The sequence below is a fragment of the Camelus ferus genome, chromosome 10 (genome assembly GCF_009834535.1).
Source record: "Camelus ferus isolate YT-003-E chromosome 10, BCGSAC_Cfer_1.0, whole genome shotgun sequence".
In the NCBI taxonomy this organism is placed as follows: Eukaryota; Metazoa; Chordata; class Mammalia; order Artiodactyla; family Camelidae; genus Camelus; species Camelus ferus.
In genome coordinates this window covers 20,774,333-20,794,528 of record NC_045705.1, presented here as the reverse complement: position 1 = coordinate 20,794,528, position 20,196 = coordinate 20,774,333, and the positions used below count along the sequence as shown (strand labels likewise).

At 35.7% G+C, this 20,196-nt stretch overlaps 1 protein-coding gene across 1 annotated transcript in view; it reads left to right on the top strand.

Moving 5' to 3' along the window:
- FBXO3 (F-box protein 3) overlaps nt 1-18,704 on the top strand; it is a 31,117-nt gene extending 12,413 nt beyond the window's left edge. The window contains 9 exon segments of the mRNA XM_006195055.3: nt 2,434-2,548; nt 4,104-4,269; nt 4,271-4,309; nt 5,413-5,458; nt 8,161-8,245; nt 9,083-9,205; nt 10,527-10,642; nt 11,865-12,055; nt 17,085-18,704. Coding sequence (XP_006195117.1) covers nt 2,434-2,548; nt 4,104-4,269; nt 4,271-4,309; nt 5,413-5,458; nt 8,161-8,245; nt 9,083-9,205; nt 10,527-10,642; nt 11,865-12,055; nt 17,085-17,258 — 1,055 coding nt within the window. The 3' untranslated portion in view covers nt 17,259-18,704.
- Nucleotides 18,705-20,196: the final 1,492 nt, after the last annotated feature.

Here is a 20,196-nt window from a genome sequence, read left to right as displayed (position 1 = left end):
ATGTTGTGGAGAGGGCCAGGTGATAGGGAATGGCAGGTGGCTCCTAGCTGAGAGCCTCCATCCTACTATTGCAAGGAACTGTGTTCTTCTAACAACCAGTATGTTTGGAAGAGGACCCCAAGCAGAAGGTGCATAAGATGAAGCTAGCAGCCCCAGTTTACACCGTGATTCAGCCTTGTGGGACCCGAGTAGAGGAGCCACTTCAGTCGTGCCCAGAATTCTGACTTACAGAAACTGAAATAGTAAATGAGTGTCGTTTTAAAGCTGCTAATATTGTGGCAGTAGAAAGCTAATACACCCACTGTAATTGCAGATTTATCTTTTTTTCCATTTTAATTCTTTTTAATTTGAAGCTGTGTTATTAGATGCACAAAATTAGTTAGAATACCCGTGTAGTGAATTTAACCTTTTTTGCAATTACAGAAAGTCCTCCATTATCTCTAATAATGCTATTTGCCTTAAAGTCTATCTTGTATGATTTGAGTAGAGCTATTTTAACTTTCTTTTCTGTATCTACATCTTTAAGATGTGCCTCTTGTTTATAATTATGCTTTGTTTTTCATCTGGTCTGTCTTTTAATTAGATTATTTAGTCTGTAGTTAATATAATTACTAATATATTTGAATTAAAATATACCATGTTTCTTTTTTTTTTGAGTAAACGTAGATAAAAGATACATTTTACATAGAGTGTAAGGCAAGAGAAAGGCAAGAAAAGGTGTTGGAATTGGGTGCTCAAGTTAAAGTAAAAGTAGGTACACACTCCATAGACAGAGTGTGGGCCGTCTCCAAAGAGGAGGGAGCAAAAAAGGGCCCATGTTTCTATTTTTTATTTGTGTCAAGTGAGTAGGTGTTCCTTTTTTGCGTTCTTCTTATCTCTTATTCCATACCTGCTTTCCTTCCTTATTTATCTAACTTTTTTAGTGATTAGCCTAGAGATTAAAATGTGTATCTCTGACTTAAAGTCTGTTGTAACTTAGTGTTTTTACCACTTACTGGACAATGAGAGAATCTGAGAATATTTGAATTTCAATGACCTCCCTCCTGTCTTTGTGCTATAGTTTTGTGGTTTTGATTTTCAACATATCTTATATCCTTGGAAACATTATTTTATATATTCAATACTACCTTAGATTTACCTCCATGTTTACCTTTTCTGGTTACTCTTCATTTCTTCCTGTATCTTCATGCCTCCATCTGGGACCATTTTTCTTCTGCCTAAAGAATTCTTTTTAGTATTTTATTTTTAATGAGGGACTGCTACTGCTGAGTATTTTCAGATCTTTTTTTGTCAAAAAAATGTATTTATTTCATCTTCGATTTTGAAGTATATATTCACTGGATATAGAATTCTAGTCAGTGGTAATTTTTTTCAGCACCTAAAGATACCGTTCTGTTGTTTCTGTTGAGAATTTAACTGTCATTGTTGTTCCTCTGAAGGCGACTGTGGCTTTTCCCCTTCCCTGGCTGCTTTTGAGATTTCTCTCTGTCTTTGATTTTTAGCAGTTTTCCAATAATGTGTCTAGATAATGATTTTCTTTGTAATTATTCTCTGTGGGGTTTATAAGATTGATGTTTTCATCAATTTTGGAAAATTCTCTCAACCCTTTGGTACTGCTGAAAGCTTTGCTCAGCTTCTCGACCTGTCAGCTGTATGTATGCTTTCAGAATTGGCAGTTGCCTCAAAGACGAGGTGGCTCCAAAGGCCTGGCTCTCCTCTCTGTTTCCCTGTTCTTCTGGACCTCCTCCGCCACCACCCATACCCCCAGCTCTCACAGCCTGTAAGTTCTCCAAAAGCCTTGAAACCAGTCTTCTGTTGTTCAGTTTTTCTAGTTCTCAGCAAGAGGTTTGGTCCAGCAACCTGGTGGGCCATTGCTAGGAGTGAATCTCTTCCCTTGGTATTTGTAGTTACTGCTTTCTAGAGCTAGAATGTATGGCAAGCTTGCAAACATGAAAAGTTGAGTCCTAGGTAATGACCTCATAGCATGAACCTACACCAAGCTCTGTATTTCCCATTAAGAGACTAGGTTAAAACTCTTGAACAACATCAGTTTAGAGACCTTCTGGAGAGTTTTTAAAATAGAGAAGTGTGAGTATATTAGATAAAGAAAAATGGGATATGCTCTAAAGTTTATGTTGTAATGTGAAAAAATTATTGCGGGTCTCATTGGTGCCTACTACTCCATATTTTAGTTAGTGCCAGTGTTTTCCCTAGTAAGAGAAAATTGAGGAATTTGCTTGCTCAGTCCTTCAAATGTCAGAGCCCATCTAAAATGATGTAACATTTCTCTGAACTTTCAGTGCATTTCCTTATATTTCAGCAGTATATTCTGGACAGAATTCACTTGCTCATTGTCTAGGCGATAGATTGCATTTCTTCTTAGATTTAAGGCTTAGGGTTTCTGCATAATTTGCTTTTTTCGTGCATTTGCAGAGGGTGCTCGAGAGGAGGACCTGGATGCTGTGGAAGCTCAGATTGGCTGCAAGCTTCCTGATGATTATCGATGTTCATATCGTATCCATAACGGGCAGAAGTTAGTGGTTCCTGGGTAAGAAATTCACTATTTTGGTTATTTTTAATGATACAAGTTATTTTCTAGAAATGAAAACAAATTGTATTTATAGTTAGTTAACAGATTAAAGGAGTATAGATTGTAGCAATCTATAAGACAAAATCTACAGCTTGAATTTGATTTTACCAAAATAAATGTCTCAAAAACATCATTTTTATCAACACATCTTTATAGTTAAAATGAAGTCTTGTTGGAGGGGGTACTACGGGACATAAGGTAGATGTGTGTATGAGTATAATTTAACTAAAACTGTTCTGAACCCTTGAAATGTTTATTTTATTACAGGCCAAGTAAATTGTTTTTGAGAGCTTGATGTAATTTCTATGCATCATACATGTAAAAAGCAATAATTTGTTCAGAGCTACATAACTCAACTAAGGAAAATATAATTTTGTCCTATTCAAGCGTAGCCTATAATTGAGTGGACTGCTTTAAACTTACTTCTAAAAGATATGAAATATCACTGTGGAACCTTTTGGTAAAAGCAGACCATGCATTAGCTGTCACATTTGCTTACGGTTTTAAAAGCTCTATGCTTTGAATGGTTCTACTCTTTTGTTCCTTTATGAAATTAAGTGTTTTCAGAGACATTGCACTTGTGACATGCTAATGAGAATTTAGGGAGAGTTTTGCATTGTTCTTATTGGAACATGGTATCTCTGTGTGTGCAAAGAATCATATGAGGCTCTGTTACCATTGCAGATTAGAGTTGAGTGAATGCAGGCAATCTGGGAGGTGATCGCACTTGAGATTACAGGCGGTATTCAAAAATCAAATATTGGGCCATTAGGACTAGATTAAGCCTAAATTAGTGGCTTTTTTTTTTGTAATCTATTTTCCTGTCAGACTGAAACTTGACAAAATTGAAAAATTGTCATATTTCAAGAGCAAACAGCAGGGAACTTTATTAAAAGAGTTGCTCAGAATTGCCATGACAAACAGGTCATGATTCCAACACAGAGATTTTTATCTACCGTCCGCCCAAACAGTGAGACTTAGGCTGGGAGTCTCATCCAGCCGCGACTCCTGTGTTATTGTCATGTGTAGTGTTCTGTGAGATGAAATTAGACCCCACACGTCCCAAGGTTTTGAAAATTTGGACAAGGTTTAGACTGATTTACACCTATACTGTCTGGTAGGATAGGGTAAGTTAAAGGTTGTATCAAGATAAAGGTGTCAGAGAGAATTTACCCCTTTAAACATTAAACTAGTCATACATGCATGTATAGAAAAACACTGGCAGTTTATGGTAGGATAGGTTTTTGAAAGCAGTAACACTAGTTCCTTTTTAAAAGATTGACGTTTATACAGTTTAGACATTTAGGCTTTTAATTTACATCAGAATCTTTCCACTCAAGAGTTTGAATTTAATATATACAGAAATTGTGATGTTTTGGGTATTCTCGGTTTGAAGTGACATGTTATCAGTTCTCTTGAAGTTGTCAAAGTGAAATTATTATTCATCAAAAAGATGAAGCACAGCTGGGTTTTTGGCATTGCAATTGATTAAATTTTGAGTCTGTATTTTCAGGTTGCTGGGAAGCATGGCGCTGTCTAATCACTATCGTTCTGAGGATTTGTTGGATGTTGATACGGCTGCTGGAGGCTTCCAGCAGAGACAGGGACTGAAATACTGTCTCCCTTTAACATTTTGCATACATACTGGTTTGAGTCAGTATATAGCAGTGGAAGCTGCAGGAGGGCCGAAACAAAAATGAAGTCTTCTACCAATGTCCAGTAAGTAGGAAGTATGCCTAAACGTGGCTGTAAGTGGTATGAGCGTATAAAAGTGTGCATTAGGAATTTTCAGGTTGTAGAATGGGTATAGAGCGTTATGCAACTTAATTATAGACCTGTCTAACTAGGGGGACTAGTATTCTGATATAATGGCGTGGAATGTCAAAAGAAAATTTTACCAATGGACAAGCAGTGCAAACTTGTACATACAGAGGGGAAGCTGTGATTTGTGTTACATCACTTTAAGTTTAAGGAAAACTAGTGAGCTTTTTGTTGAAGTGACTAACTGTACTATACATTTCTAACTTAAAAAATTTAACTTTTGAACATCATTTGCTTCAAGTTCTAAGTATAGTAGAAACATTCTAAACTCTTTCTTCAGTAGCTATTTGAGTTGTTGAAAAATGTAGATTGTTCTTAGGAGACTTTTGTTATGATTTCAATATAAATACTGAAAATATCATGGCATTTGGTTTCTTAGTCATTCCTCAGTTGCAGACCTTCTGCCTTTATTTTTGCCTAGATGTGAACTTTTAACTTAAAAGAGGAATTGAAAATAGAAAACATTTTTCATAGTTATCTGAGACATGTAACTCCATATAACATTTGAATTATTTAAAGAGCTTGCATAGCTGTTAAGTTTTTTTTTTTCTGAGCATTTTCACATCTTTTATAGGATAATGACTTAGTCTCTGCATTTACTGAGAGAAGTGACTAATCTAGAATCATTCAGGTGTCTTGACTGAATCCAAAGCTCTGTCTTCTGGGTTCATAGGCCATATATCTTCTTACCGTTTTAACTTCCTAATTGTTTTCTTGAAGGATAATTTTTTAATTTATTGTAACAGTAATAGCAGTATATAAGCACTTTAACTGTTATTGAGAAGTACCTGCACTCTTCTAAGGACTTGATAGGAAGAGCTTAAATACAGAAATCAAAAGAGCAGGAACTGAAAAGTGTGAGAAATGTCTGAGTGTTGGGTGGAGCACTTAAGTTATTTTTATCTGTTTTGCCTTGTCCCCAGGGAAGGATACAGATAGTGAACAATGAGAAATTAAGTAAAATGTATTTTGCTCAGTTGTAATATTCTTTTTCTCACTAGGACCAAATGGCTCGGAATCCAGCTGCTATTGACATGTTTATCATAGGTAGGAGAAAAAAGTCTTCTTTTTCCCTTCTTCCTTTTGGTCAAAAATATTCAAGTTGGTAGCTAGCGATTTCATATTTCTTAAAGCTTGCTGGTTCATAAAGTACTATATCTAGTCTCTCATTAGAATAGCCCTCGTATTGTATTTGAATTTGGTTTCTATTTGGAAAAAAGCCATGCCTTTACAACCTTGTGCTCTTAGGACTCTGCTGTAGAACAGTGAGATGTATAGAATTGCTAGGAATGTGTATAGAGTTCCCTTACACACACATGCATTTTCTGTCAATCATATTAATACATAATTAGAGACATAGATACATGAAATAACTATACTTTTTCTCTCTTGGTGCCAGTGCTGTAGTAAAACACTGATAAGTCACACTGGAGACTGCAGAACAGCAGTCTTCAGAGACCAGTGTAAACTCTGGGCCCTGTAAACTGCTTGGCACATCTGATTTTTCTTGGCCTTAAAAGGATTTTGAGAACAATTTAATTTGTATGCAAGTGCAGCTCACCCCTTTGCCGTTCATGCATTCTTGTTTTGCTTAGATTTTGCTCACATAAGAGAAGATTCCTGACTGTCCATTCTTCTTTTTAAAGGTGTCTCTGGCACATATTAAACATCCTCATGTATTAATAGTAAAAGGGCCTTGCAGGCCAAGGTATCTGTATCTAATTATGTCTCCTAATTGGAACCTTGAACAGAGTATCCGTCTCTATGTGTTCAAACTATGGCACACTCTAGGTCTGACTTCACAACGTCAGGAAGTTCTCTCACCTATGTAGTAAGTTATAAAACACTTTGAAACTTGGCTCCTAGCTTTCAGCTCACCCTGATTTGTGTGGTCTGTGGTTTCTAAGTTAAGCACCCTCTGGGGTTATGCCCCTGCTCGTTGCCCTCTTTGGCTTCTCTGTGTGATAGAAGATGATCAGCCTGGCTCTAGGCCACGGGTGCTACCCAGTTTATAAACTAAAGGCTTCCTGAGCTCTAAGGTGAGCTCCTGGCGAGGCTCTTAGTTTGGTGCTGGTCTGACATGGTGTGAAAGACACCACCGTTACTGCGCAGTACCAAGGGCTGAGGATACTCTTCTAGGAGCTGGATTTTCTCCTAGAATGAGAGAGCAAAGCAAAAGATTTGAGATGCACTAAGAGATGAGGTGGGAAGCTAGTGCTGTAAGGAAAGATGGGAAGGCATTTGATCTGCCTTTACACTACTGATAAAACCCCAGTACCATCAAAGAAATGCCAAGGTATGGGCTTACTTTAAAAGGTAAACCACCTTAGAACATATAAATTACATCTTGATTCAACTAAGTTTGACTTTCTTTGAATTTTTGGTAAAACATAAGATGGAATCTTCTGACATTAAGAAAACTGATGTGGAGGTAAGTTTAGTGGTGAAGGCTGCATGAAAAATTTTGTCCTCATTTTAAAGAACACACTTTGGTATGTATTATAATAAATGAAGGTACATTAAAATATACCATGCCAGTTTCCTTTTTTGTGTAAATCATTAGAAATTTATTTTTTCTTAACATTGTATTTCATGAAATACACAAAATGATTTTTAAAACTCTACAGGGAAACTACTTCTCAAAATTGTACCTTCTGTGAGTTTTAATGACATTCATGTGGCCCCTTTAGATAGATGATCAGTGATCATTTGAACACAGTAGCATTTAATAGAGGATCAGAGTAGGCCATTAATAGACATTGAGAAGAGTAAACTATTATAGTTTACCTTCTCTCAATTGATAAGTTTAAAATTTTAAAGCTGTAGACCCTCAGACTCAAGCTTAAATTGTATCTTCAATCATCCCCTAAACAGAATACTAAGTAAATACATACTTTAAATTTAGCATCTGACATTCAGTGTGGCAGAGTGCAGGAACTGGGTTAGTAGAAACAAGATTATGAAAAAATTCATTGAACAACATTGATTAAGGGACTAATTTGTGCTCGAGACTGAGATGTATTAACAGTAAACAATGGGAGTCTGAGAAAGTTATGTTGTACTGCCTAGAAGAGGCAACATAATTCACGCAAATACTTGTTATTCACCCAATCACTAGATCGTGGCAGTATGGTCTAGACTGGACCATCCCAGTCTTTCTTCTCTGCTTCAAGCAGGTTGCTGAGACTATGGAGGGCCACTGTACATTTGAATCTGTAGTAGTGCAACTAGATCACTTGGGGACTGGCCTGATTCCCAGAATTCCACAGTGCTGTACCCCTATTAGATGTCCAGAGTGAGCTTGGCTTCTGCCAGAATTTTGTGCATGAATCAGGATGTACCTGGACTAGGGATGTACCCTGATCATCTGAGGATAGGTGCTGGTATTTTTTCTCTAGTTTCTTTCTAGACATAGCTGTATATCCTTTGTTTCATATGTTCTAGAAATTATAGACAGAAGGCTTTTCATTTTTGTACCAGAACAAATTAAAGTTTAAAAGTCAGCTATTTAATTATAAGTGTAAGAAGTGATTTGAAGGTAGGTTGAGGATTCCCTAGCAAGGTAGTTGAGAGTAAGAGGCATAGAATTGAGGATAGAAATTTACTTAATAAAGGATTAGTCGAATGATATCTAGAAATGTTTCTAGTTTTGATAGCACACCTTAAGCATAGGGAAGTTGTAATTGTTTATTTCCTGTATAGATTTTAAAAATCTATTTGTCCTTTTTCTCCCCCTTCCTTGTTTATAGGTGCTACTTTTACTGACTGGTTTACTTCTTATGTCAACAATGTTGTATCAGGTGGCTTCCCTATCATCAGAGACCAGATTTTCAGGTATTTCACTTGAGGCTTTTTGGATTAGAATGATTATAAATTAGAAAAAAACCATCAGTTACAGATCATGAACTGAAGTTTCCCAAGAAGGTTAATAACAGAGGCTCTCATCTGAAATCTCATTATTTTATTCGCACTTTAAAGCCAAGACATCCAAACAGTTGAACAGCCAGTATTTTTTTCATCTTGAGGAATCAAGAGAAAAAAGTGATTTTGATTTAGAAGTTCTATCTTTATAGTAGTTTTATAATTTTTTCTGGTGAGGGGAAGTTGTTTGCCAATTAATAGCTTTATCATGAATAGCAAATCAGTAACTATTAACTCCTGAAAACTGTTATTTATTATCTCTAAGTGGAACATTCAGGTATTAGAGACAGTATTAGAGGTAATATTGGTTCACAGTAGCTTGGTGGACAGAAATGACAGGTTAATTACACATTAGAGGCCTCTAGAATAACATACTAACACATTTTTATTGTCAGAGTCACTGTTGATAGGCCATAGCTCGGTTTTCAGATGTCCCAGTAGTTTCCTTAGCTCTGAAAACTGAGATGAGCTCTTTTTTAGTTTCTAAGGTAGTTACAGACCCATTATTGAACCACTGATCATTGAACCTTGACTGCTGTCATTACTGATTCAGAGTCTGCAAGATTTTCTAGTTTGTAATTTCTAGTTTTCTTCTGAGCTTAATGACTATACCTTTAAGGTCTCAAAAGTGATTTAAATTTTTGATCCTAAAGTAAAATATAAACTATTTTGCATTATATCTTTAAATCTTTTGTCTGACAGAATTGACGTTTATTGATTTTAAAATGTTTAATTTTTAAAATTACCTAGATATGTTCATGATCCAGAGTGTGTAGCAACAACGGGGGATATTACAGTTTCAGTGTCCACGTCGTTTCTGCCAGAACTTAGCTCTGTACATCCACCCCACTATTTCTTCACATACCGAATCAGGTAAGAATTTTAAATGGGGTTAACTTTCAGTTAATAGTGGAATATATCCTATGGATGTGTCATTATTGCCTGATCTGACATGCTATATAAAACACATTTTGAAAGGCAGCTTCTGGCTGAAGTGTGGAGGTAGGTGGATAACAAAAAATTTTCCTGCAACATAGTGTTTATAAAGTACCTTGAGTTTACATCAACCTGTAAGTTATTTCTTCAGATATAAGTATTGCACCAGGTACCACTGGCCACTAAGTTGTAATTATCTTGAAAGGTCAGTATTCGAGTTATAATGCATTCTAACAGCTATGAAATTGCCCAAGATAAAACCATGCATTTAAGTTTTATCTTGCCAGTTAAAAGTCTAATAATTATTTATTGAGTGCAGCCTGTATATTAGGCATCGTATTAAGCACTGGATTTGGTTAAATAAAAAACAGATGTTAAATTCATTTTAATTAAAAGTACACTGTACTATGAGATAAAGACAACTCATTGCTCTAAGGGATTAAGAATGCTTTGTTTTTAGATATATTTTAAAATATTTTATGATGTATGTATTTTAAAAATACATATACTTGCATATATACATACTGGAAATAATAGTAATGATCAGGAAGCATTCTAGGATTTTGGTATTATATGCAGCCTTTGATATGTCCAGTTACACATGTACAGACATTTGTTGTTTTAATTGTTTAATTTAGATCCTGCCTAGGATTGAGATATGCTTAAAATAGTAACACATACACATGCTTATAAGGTACTCCAAATGAAAACAAGAGTCAGCAAGTTCTCAGAGAAAGGGGGGTAATAATAGTATTGGAAACAGAGTCAAAATATAATCCCAGTAACTGAATAGTGGGTGCCCTAAATAGTGACATTTTGCTTTGAACTTTCTGGAAGCTAATGGAAAAAAGAAAAAATGGGTTGCATAGCCTTGTAATGGAAAAAAAGGCTCTCCTTTTTTTAGAACAGAAGTTTTTCTTGGCCCTATATTCTAGAAAGCATTTCCTACACTGATCTTTATTTGAACAGTAAGGATTATTGTCACCATTGTGTTTGTAAATTTTTATACTGCCCTTTCTATTGTTGACCGTAACTGAAAGTCAAGTGTGTAAATTGAATGAAAACATTTCTCTGGGGGGAGTCAAGCTAATCAGGTCAGTATCTTCGAGACCTTACAGGAATAGATGGATGATTCACACAGACTTTAGGTTGGTTTCTTAACTTCCTTTGAAAATTCCTTACAAAATCTTAGCCCAAATACCATAGTTCTTAAATAGAAGAAACCAATGTGTCTCTACCACCCTGTTCTCTTCTCCAGGATTGAAATGTCAAAAGATGCACTTCCTGAGAAGGCTTGTCAGTTAGACAGTCGCTATTGGAGAATAACAAATGCTAAAGGTGATGTGGAAGAAGTTCAAGGACCTGGAGTCGTTGGTATGTAACCCAAGATTTGGGTTTATACATCAGTTGCTTCTCAGACATTTTGGAGAGTATATATGTGAAGCATAGCTTCGCAAATGTGTGAGGTGGTAGTTAGTGGATAAGACTGAATCTTTTTAATAGCTGTGTTTTAATATGAAAGATAATAGATTCTGGATTCTCTTAACTACAATACTTTGCTTCATAAATACAATGTGTAAAGGTCATTATTTTACCAGTTTAGTTCCTTAAACGTGAACTTTTCTAAAATCATAGCAAACAGGTATTCAGGGATTGAATTTCCATTCTGTGGATCACATGGGCTCCTTGCTTTTTCTTCTCAACTTAATTTTTTTGTCTAGATAAATTATTTAGTATCATATTCTAAAGGATTATAAGGCCTAGGGCAGAAAGAAAATAAATTTCATGTTGGCTATCTTTTTGAAACTTCAACGGAAATGTTAAAATTAATAGCACAGATTTTTATTGTTTGTTGATTCCAGTCATCTCTAAGCTGATTACCACTGGCATTTGGCTTTTTAAGAAATTATGATTATCATAAGTTTCTGAGCCCTCAGATTTTTCAGGTTTTATGTGTGTGCTGCAGGAAAGTGATACTATTTAAATTATGTACTTCTGCTATTTATCCTAAGCACATATAAAATTCAGGTTAAATTAAAGTTGTTCTAATTAATTGCCACAAATAGATTCATATTCTACATGTCTATTTAAGGAATTTTTCCTGGATTTATTGAAAGAATTTTTTTAAAGCTGTAATTCTTTTTCTGTCATTTGGTCCATTGGTGGAAGAACTCTCCCTTGTGACTACCATTTTGTCTGGGCTAAATGCTTAAGATGCGCCTTCAGAGTTTTATGTCTCAGTCTCTTGCTACTTTTAAACATTTAGAGTATCCTTATCTCTGTTTGAACTAGTGTCTGTGATACTTTTTATTCCCATCTCTTAAAGATGCTGTCTTCAGTGCCTCTCCTTTTTTGTGTTTTATTCTAATAGATGTCATCCCCCAACCCCCACACATACTATAGGGAATTAGGGGAGTACAAAAAAATGTCAAAATACTCATAATCCCATCACTGTTAATATTTTGTTATATTTTCTTTTAGACTTTTTCCCTAATTATGCACTTACTTTAATATAGTTTAAAGAGGACATATCTTATTTGCTATAATGAAGAACTAAATTTTATACTTTGGTTTATTGTTACTGTTTTCTCTGCAGGTGAATTTCCAATCATCAGCCCTGGCCGTGTATATGAATACACAAGTTGTACCACATTCTCTACAACATCAGGATATATGGAAGGATATTATACCTTCCACTTTCTTTACTTTAAAGACAAGATCTTTAATGTCGCCATTCCCCGATTCCATATGGCATGTCCGACATTCAGGGTGTCTATAGCTCGATTGGTAGGTTAAATTTTCCTCTGGTGCTGATTTACGTGACTTTGTAGAATTAACTCAATAGAGGATCTTTGTTGATTAGCCAGACAGACAGTTTGTAAATGATATTCCAGAGAACCCTAGAGATTTTGAGGGAAGTATCTTGGAGGGGAGCGGGAGGGATATGTGAATATGTTGGGGGAGGTGGACAGTAAGTAAACTAGGCCCCATATTCTTCAATCAGAGTAACTCTCCTATTATGTTTTTGTGTTGTTGTTGTTGTTTGTTTGTTGTTTGTTTTAAATAGACGTTATCTTTTAGAGCAGTTTCAGATTCACAGCAAAATTGAACAGAAGGTACAGAGATTTTGATATAGCCCCTGCCTCAACACATACATAGACTCCGCAGTTATCAGCATCGCCCACCAGAGTGGTACCTCTGTTACAATTGATGAACCTATGCTGACACATTATTATCACCCAAAGTCCATAGTTTACATTAGGGTTCACTCTCGGTGTACATTCTATGAGTTTAGATGAATATATAATGACATGTGTCCACCATTATGATGTCATATAAAGTAGTTATTGGTTTTAAAGGTTCAGTGTCTTTTCCAGTTTCCAAAGACAGTTTTGTTGCCTAATGAGAATCACCACACTAGACCAGTTAGAATTGCCTTTATTTTATTTCATTAAGACTGGGGAAACAATTTCTTACAGTGTTTTCGCTAAAACTCCCAATTTTGTAAAATAATACAAATACCCTATATAATTATTACAAAGAGGATTTAATGGGTAGACTTGTACTTTTAGTAGTCTCTCTTTGGGATCATTTCCTAAGTCAACTATTATGTTTTTAAAATCTCATTTTTAGGGTTATGGCAGGTATAGCAGTAACCCCAATCTTACAGGCTATAAAATGATAAAAGAAAATTATGAAGCTCCAGTGTAATCAAGTCGTAGGTGTCAAATGTTCAGAAAAAGATCTCTGGCTCCTGGGATGACCCTGATGGGCAGGTCTGAAATCAGTCTGGGAAGGTAGACATGGCATTAACCTGACTTAGAGCTGCTGCATTCCTAACTCCAGTTTGGAAGAGAAGGATGAGGAGGAGACTTTAGCCCACTATGCTTGTGTTTCTGGTGAAAAGAACCTCTAGCCTGGGTTTGGAAGTGAACTTTAGCTTCCCTCCCAGTGAAGGATTGCTTTCTACTGTATATTTCCAGTACTGTGAATTTGCTACTTCCTAAAACAGTCTTCCATTTTTGCCTAGCCCAGTTTCTGTATGAGACTGGATCATCTTATCCTTAAATGTTCGGTACGATTTATCAATGAAGTTATCTAGGGCTGGAGCTCTCTTTGTGCAAAAGTTTTGAAATATGAATTTCATTTATTCAATATTCACATTTTCTGTTTCTTGTTTCACTTTTGGTAATTTGTGTCTTTCAAGGAATTTGTCCATTTTGTCAAATGTTGATTTTTATTTCCATAAAGCTATTCATAATATTCCTTTGATATCCTTTTAACAGCTGTAAGAGCTATAGTCATGTGTCCTGTTTTATTCTTAATATTGTGATTTATATCTTCTCTTTTGTTAATCAGTTTAGCCAAGGGGTTATTACTTTCATTGATCTTTCAAAGGAACAACTTTTGGTTTCACTGATTTTCTCTATTTGCTCACTTTCTATTTCATTGATTTCTGGAGTTTTCTTCATTTCTCTCCTACTTACTTTGGGTTAAATTTGCTTTTTTTTTTTTTTAAACTTCTTAAGGTAGAATTTTAGATTATTGATTTTAGATCTAAGCACTGTGTTAACTGCATTTCACAAATTTTGAAGTGTTTTCATTGATACTTGATTCAAAATATTCTCAGATTTTCCTTGTAATTTAATTTTGATCAATGACTTCTAGAAATGTATTAATTTCCAAACATTTGGAGTTTTTCTAGTTAACCTTTTGGTTATTCATTTCTAATTTTGTTATGGTTAGAGAACTTGCTGTGTGTAATTTCAGCCTTTTTAAATGTTCTATGGCCCAGCATTATGGTCTACCTTGGTGAATGATCTTTGTATATTTGAAAAGAATGTATATTCTGATATTTGGGAGAGTATTATTCTATAAATGGCAGGTTAAATTGGCTCACTGTTTTTCAAGTCTTGCGTATACTTACTGATTTCTTTTGTGTGTTTGTTCTCTGAGAGACAATTGTTGTAATCTCCAACTATAATTACAGTTTTGTCTATTTCTTTTTAATTCTTCATGTATTTTGAAGTTCTATAGTTACATGTAAATATGTTTAGGATTGTTATATCTTTTTAATGAAGTGCTTCTTTATTGTTATAAAATCTCTATCTCTGCCAATATTCTTTGTCCTAAAGTTGCCAATATTCCTGACCTAAAGTGTAAAGAGTGCTGACACAGGCAGTTTGTGCCGTTAAGTTTCTGTTGGGTCAGCTTGATCCTGCTGAGGCTGGTTTTTAATGTTTGTTAGGGTAGGTATAAAGTAGTCTTTACTTACGGACAGTAGTTCTCAGATTTTTCTCTCTCATGATCCCCTTAAGGTCTTATAAGTTATTGAGGACTCCAAAGAACTCTTGCTTATGTGGGTTATATGGTATTTATCATGTTAGAAATTAAAACTGAGAAGTTTTATAACATTTACCCCTTTTTTAAAGTTTTAAATTCTTAAATTTATAATTTCAAATTACAATAATAAACTCATTCCATGTTCAACCCTCTGTTAATTATGTTCTTACTTAGAGTTTTAGTTTCCTCCCAATCCCAAATAAGCATATAAAATCTTGATCTGCTTTGTGGGAAATATTTTCTCTCTCTCAAAGATGAGAAATCAATGAAATGAGAATTCTGAACTTACTTCTAATCAACATGAAAGAGGCAGTGGGGATTGTGTTTGTATTGTGTTGTGTTTGTATTGTACCTTTCCTGTTTAAAAATTAGTTTTCTTGATATGGAAGCTGAGTTGTTCTCCCTATTTGTCTTCTAACCGTATATTATCGTACTTAATACTTCCTTTTGCTTTATACTTTGAATGCTGCTATAAAATTTTCTTTTGGTTGTTCTTGAGCCTTTTCTTGGTCTAGGTGGTTTGCTTTTGGACACTTTAGAGGCTCCTGCTGCTTATTTATTTCCATTCGTGTCCATGTGTTCCTCTTTCCATCTGTTTGTGTATGTACGCTTTTGTCTGAGATCATCAGCAGTCCCCCTCTTTAGCTACACTGATTTCTTTAACAGTTTTTGGTTTTTTTCTCCATTACGATAATTCATACTACCTGGATTTAATGTTTCAGAATTTCCTAAGCCTTAACTCTCTCCCCTTTTTGGACCTTCTACTGAATTTTAAAGTTTTCATTTCCTAGATTAAAAAAAAATCAAAAGATAAAAAATAATGAAATGTATTTATGTATATTTTCTATGATTATTATTAGTGTTATAATAAATCCTAAGTGACAATTCCTTTGACAAATTTAAAGGACAATTCCTTTCTACCATATTAATTAATTTGCTGGCTCAACAAATATTTATTGAGTACCTACTAGGTGCTGGGGAAAATGCAATGAATGATACAGTCAAAATCTTGACCTTCAGGGATGTAATGTATTGCATAGCAACTATGGTTAATAATACTGTACTGCATATTTGGAAGTTGCTAAGAGAGTAAATCCTAACATTCTCAATATAAGAAAAAAGCTCTGTAACTATGTATGGTGACGGATGTTAACTAGATTTATTGTAGTGATCATTTTGTAATGTATACAAATATCAAATCATTGTTGTACACCTGAAATTGATATAATGTTGTATGTCAATTATACCTCAATAAAAATAAAAAATAAAAGAAGAAGAAAGTTGAGGAAATTAAAAAAAAAAAATCTCTGGCTGGATTCACATTCTAGTTGGAAGAGACAAAGTGTAACAAATACACACTCTACTTACGTCAAGTGGTAACAAGTGCTCTGGAGAAAAAGCAGGGTAAAGGGGCTGAGGAGTGTCCTGTTGGCTTGTTCTGATGTAAAGATGTGTCAGGGAAGGCCTTGGTGACATTTGAGTTCAACCTTGAAAGAAGCAGAGGCAGCAGGGTGGATGTGTGATTGAAGGGTGTTCCAAGCAAAAGGACAGCCACTACAGAGGTCCTGAAGCACCAGTGTGCTTGGTAGGTCTGAAGAACTGCAAGGAGGCCAGTGTGGCTGGAGGGGGAGAGTGGCTAGAGACAAGATCACAGGGCTGTGGGGTGCTGTACATGCAATGCCAGAAAAGCCTTGGTGGAAGGATTTTTGCTGCCATCACATCCCAAGTTTCCCAATACTTCCTACATTACCAGCTGTTCAGAATTCTGTCCAATATGGCAACCCTTTCACTGAGTCTTCAAATGTATTAGAGAGAAAACTGACAGCAGAGTAAGTCAAGACTTGATTAGAGACACTGCTTAAAAGGAATTGAAGTTTCTAAGAGATATTCAGATATTTGATGTTCAATGTCACTACTTTCCTATTCTGAGAGACTTTGACAGGTTAATTTAAGAGTAGAGGCTACCTATGGTGGTTGAGTTGAAATGTTATTTCCTTATAGTAGGAGCTCAATAGAAATCTTAGACCTCTTGTTGACAGTACATAAAAGTTACCAGTAGAGGCCACACTTTATTAATATTTTCACATCCTCTTTTTTGTAAGCATATAGGTTAATAAAGAATTGTTACTTAACACATTAATAAATTCATTGAAATTTCATCTTGGGTTGTTAGGAGTGGTCTGTTCGCTACCTTGTATGAATTCAACCACCATGTAGGAAATAAGTACTATATTGATGAAATATATTTACCATTAAAACCACATAGAACATTTTTAATAGAATATATAGTCCAGAATCTTGTGTCAGCATGTGCATTATGAAAATGTATAAAAGTCTGTAATATTCCATAAAAGTATAAAAATTCATATTTGGCACGTCCAGTTGTTTAGATTCTAGGTAAATGAGAATTTGCATTAAATAAGTATAAAAAACAGATGGAAGTTCTTATCAAAAGATTGTTTTCTCTTTCAAGGAAATGGGTCCCGATGAATATGAAGAGATGGAAGAGGAAGAAGAAGAGGAGGAGGAGGAAGACGAAGACGATTCGGCAGATATGGACGAATCAGATGAAGATGAGGAGGAGGAGAGACGGAGGAGAGTCTTTGATGTTCCCATTCGGAGACGCCGCTGCTCTCGCCTTTTTTAGCGATCCTCTGCCGATGGAAGCGCTGGGATGAACCCAGTCGGTTAAACAGATTTCTCAATAATGTAAATAACTAAATTGTTCTCAGCTCATAGCAGGAAAGCTAGCATGAAATATTGTGCCAGGCCCTGGGTTCTATGCGAACGCTACCTTAGGAACTGGATTGTTTGGGTTTGCTTTGTGTTTTTGAGGTGGAGGAGGAAATGGGAGTCTTCTTTTTTTTCTGTCTTCTAGAAGGCAATGGGAGAACAGTTCTCTAGCTAAGGAACAGACAGTTCCTTGTTTTAAAATATTTTATACTTATGAAAAAAAAGGTACTGGGAGGGAAATTGTTTCGAATAAGGATTTTAAGTGAAGCAGAAATGCCTACACAAGGATAAAGAGAAACTATGTGACTGAATGATTCTGTGAAAAGATTTATAGCATAAGTTACTTAGAAAGGAACAGAATTTGTAATTAGGCTAATCCATTTAGTGATTCCTTATATATTTTGTACTCACAGGGAACTAATTGACTAAATAGCTTGAATGCTAATTGTTTGTCCTTTCTTAGACAATCTGTCCTTGAATTTAGAGTTTTCATCACAACAACCTTGAATTTAAAGTTGAACAGTGTGACTTTGACCTTAAATTTAGTCATCAACTCTGCCAGCCTTGATTTTAATTTAAAATCTTCAACACGACAGCCTTGAATTAATTTAGTCTTCGGTACTATGACCTTTATCATATTGTTCACAGATGCATCATTTTTGAAATGTAGTGTGTAAAAATATGTATTGTTATTAACAAAAGACTCTTCACAGTGTCTCATGTCTAAATTTGTAAATACTGCTTCTGTTTTGTTTCCCCTTTATATACTTGACCATCTTAATTTTGTGATAAGTGACATGAATTTTATGTTAAAGATTATGTTTTCCTGAAACATGGATTTTTTTGTAATTATATAATTGAGAATTTGGAATGAAATCCTCCAAGTGTCAAAAACTCACATTTTGCAAACAAATTTTGGTTCCAATCCTGTATTTTTTGTAAATGCCTATTTTCTGTAAACCAGTATTAATAAGCTGTTGCTCTTAAAATAGCAGATGAGATCAAAACTCATTGGCCTATTGCCAGAGGCCCATTCAAAATCATTTCCTGGCTTTGACTACACCCTGTTTGTACTCTACCTTCCATTTCCCCCAAGAACAGTTGTTTTGTAGGGAAAACTGTAGGAAGAGGGAGATACAGATATGATTAACAGCTGTCCTCAGGGGCCATGAAGGCAAATTTAGCCTTTCATATTGCCACATGTCAAAATGTTCTGAAATTGAGTAGTTTTTCCTGCTTAATTTTTAAATAGAGCATTAGGCTACCAAATCCTTCTGTTATGCCTGTCTCTTTTTTCTTAAATTGACCCACTGGTTTTTTGAAAAACAAACTTTCCCAATAAAGCAGTACTTTAAAACTAGTTGGAAGTTAAAACTGGCCCCAGGATCTCTTGCCATTCTTTGCATCTTTCTTTTTGAAAGGGCTTCTTCTTTCTCTCAGTTCTCAGCGTAGTCAAGGTGCCCCAAATCTCTTCTGCCACCCCAGCCAGTCCTTGCTCCTCAGAATGCTTCAAGCTTATTCCTCAAAATTCATGTTCTCTTAATATGTTGAATGAATGGGCTCTAGTTCATACTAAGGTGTGATTGACTAGTTGATAACAACCTCAGGTGTTTTATTTCATTAGCAAGAGTTTGTATTTACACAGAAGAGGGATCTAACAGTAGGTCAGACTATGCTTTTGGTGGAGTGAAGCCCATTATACCGGCTCCCTTCAGAACACTACCTCTTTTACTCATTTATCTAAAGCTTGATGTATCAGGATGAGATAGATAAGTAAATAAACACTAGCTGAAACAGATTAGGGATTTTTTTCTCTTGTGAAAAGTCAGAGGTAACTAGTTCAGGGCTGATGGTGGCCCAATGGTGTCAACTTTCCAGGTTCCTTCCACCTTCCCATTCTGCCATTCTTAGCCTTTAATCTTTAAGGTCACCACATGGTTGCAAGTTGGCAACCAGAGTCATGTTGTATTCCAGGACGGATGATGAGAAAGGGGAAAAATTAGATGGAAAGTAGAAAGTCCAACATAAGACTTAAGGAGAGGTAAGTCAGCCAGGTCTTCAGTAGGAGGCTAGGTAGGAAAGGGGCAGGAGATGCAGGTATCAACATGGGTAGCATGGAAACCTGGTATGAAGGAATTGTAATGGCCCAAGTGAGACATACTACAGGTCAGAATTAGGGCAGTAGCACTAGAAGTAGAGTGAAGAGAGGATGAAACTGAAGCATCTAAATGATAAAATAGGCAGGAGTTGGTGATTGGATGTGTGGGAGTGTAAGAAATGGAAGTTGATTCCCAGGTATGGGGCTTCATTTGTGAAAAAAAGAAGAATTGCAGGAAAAGCAGTAGAACACTGGAGATGAGTTCAGATTTGGACACATTTTGAGCTCAAGGTGTCTGGGACATATAGATGGAGATGTCCAGCAATCAGCTGGATATGAATATGAAGATCCAAGAAGTGGTCAAACTGGAGAATAAAGATTCACAAATCATCTGCACACATATATACAGCTGTCCCTTGACATCTGTAGGGAATTGGTTCCAGGACTTTCACAGATACTTAAATCAGCAGATGCTCAAGAGCCTTATATAGAATAATGTAATACAGCCAGCCCTCAGTAACTACAGATTCTGTAGGTTGGCTGAGTCCACCGATACTGAATCTGGATATGGAGGGCCAACTGTATTCCCAAAGGAAAAAGTGGGTGCACTGTAGTCTCCCAGGGAATACATACAGTAATGGTGCTTGTTCCAACCCTGGCAACACCAGATTATGAGTGGATAGGGGGAAAGAATCTTATAACTGAAAGGTCAAGGAACTGGAAGCAAAACCAGGAGAGAGTGGTATCAGAATCC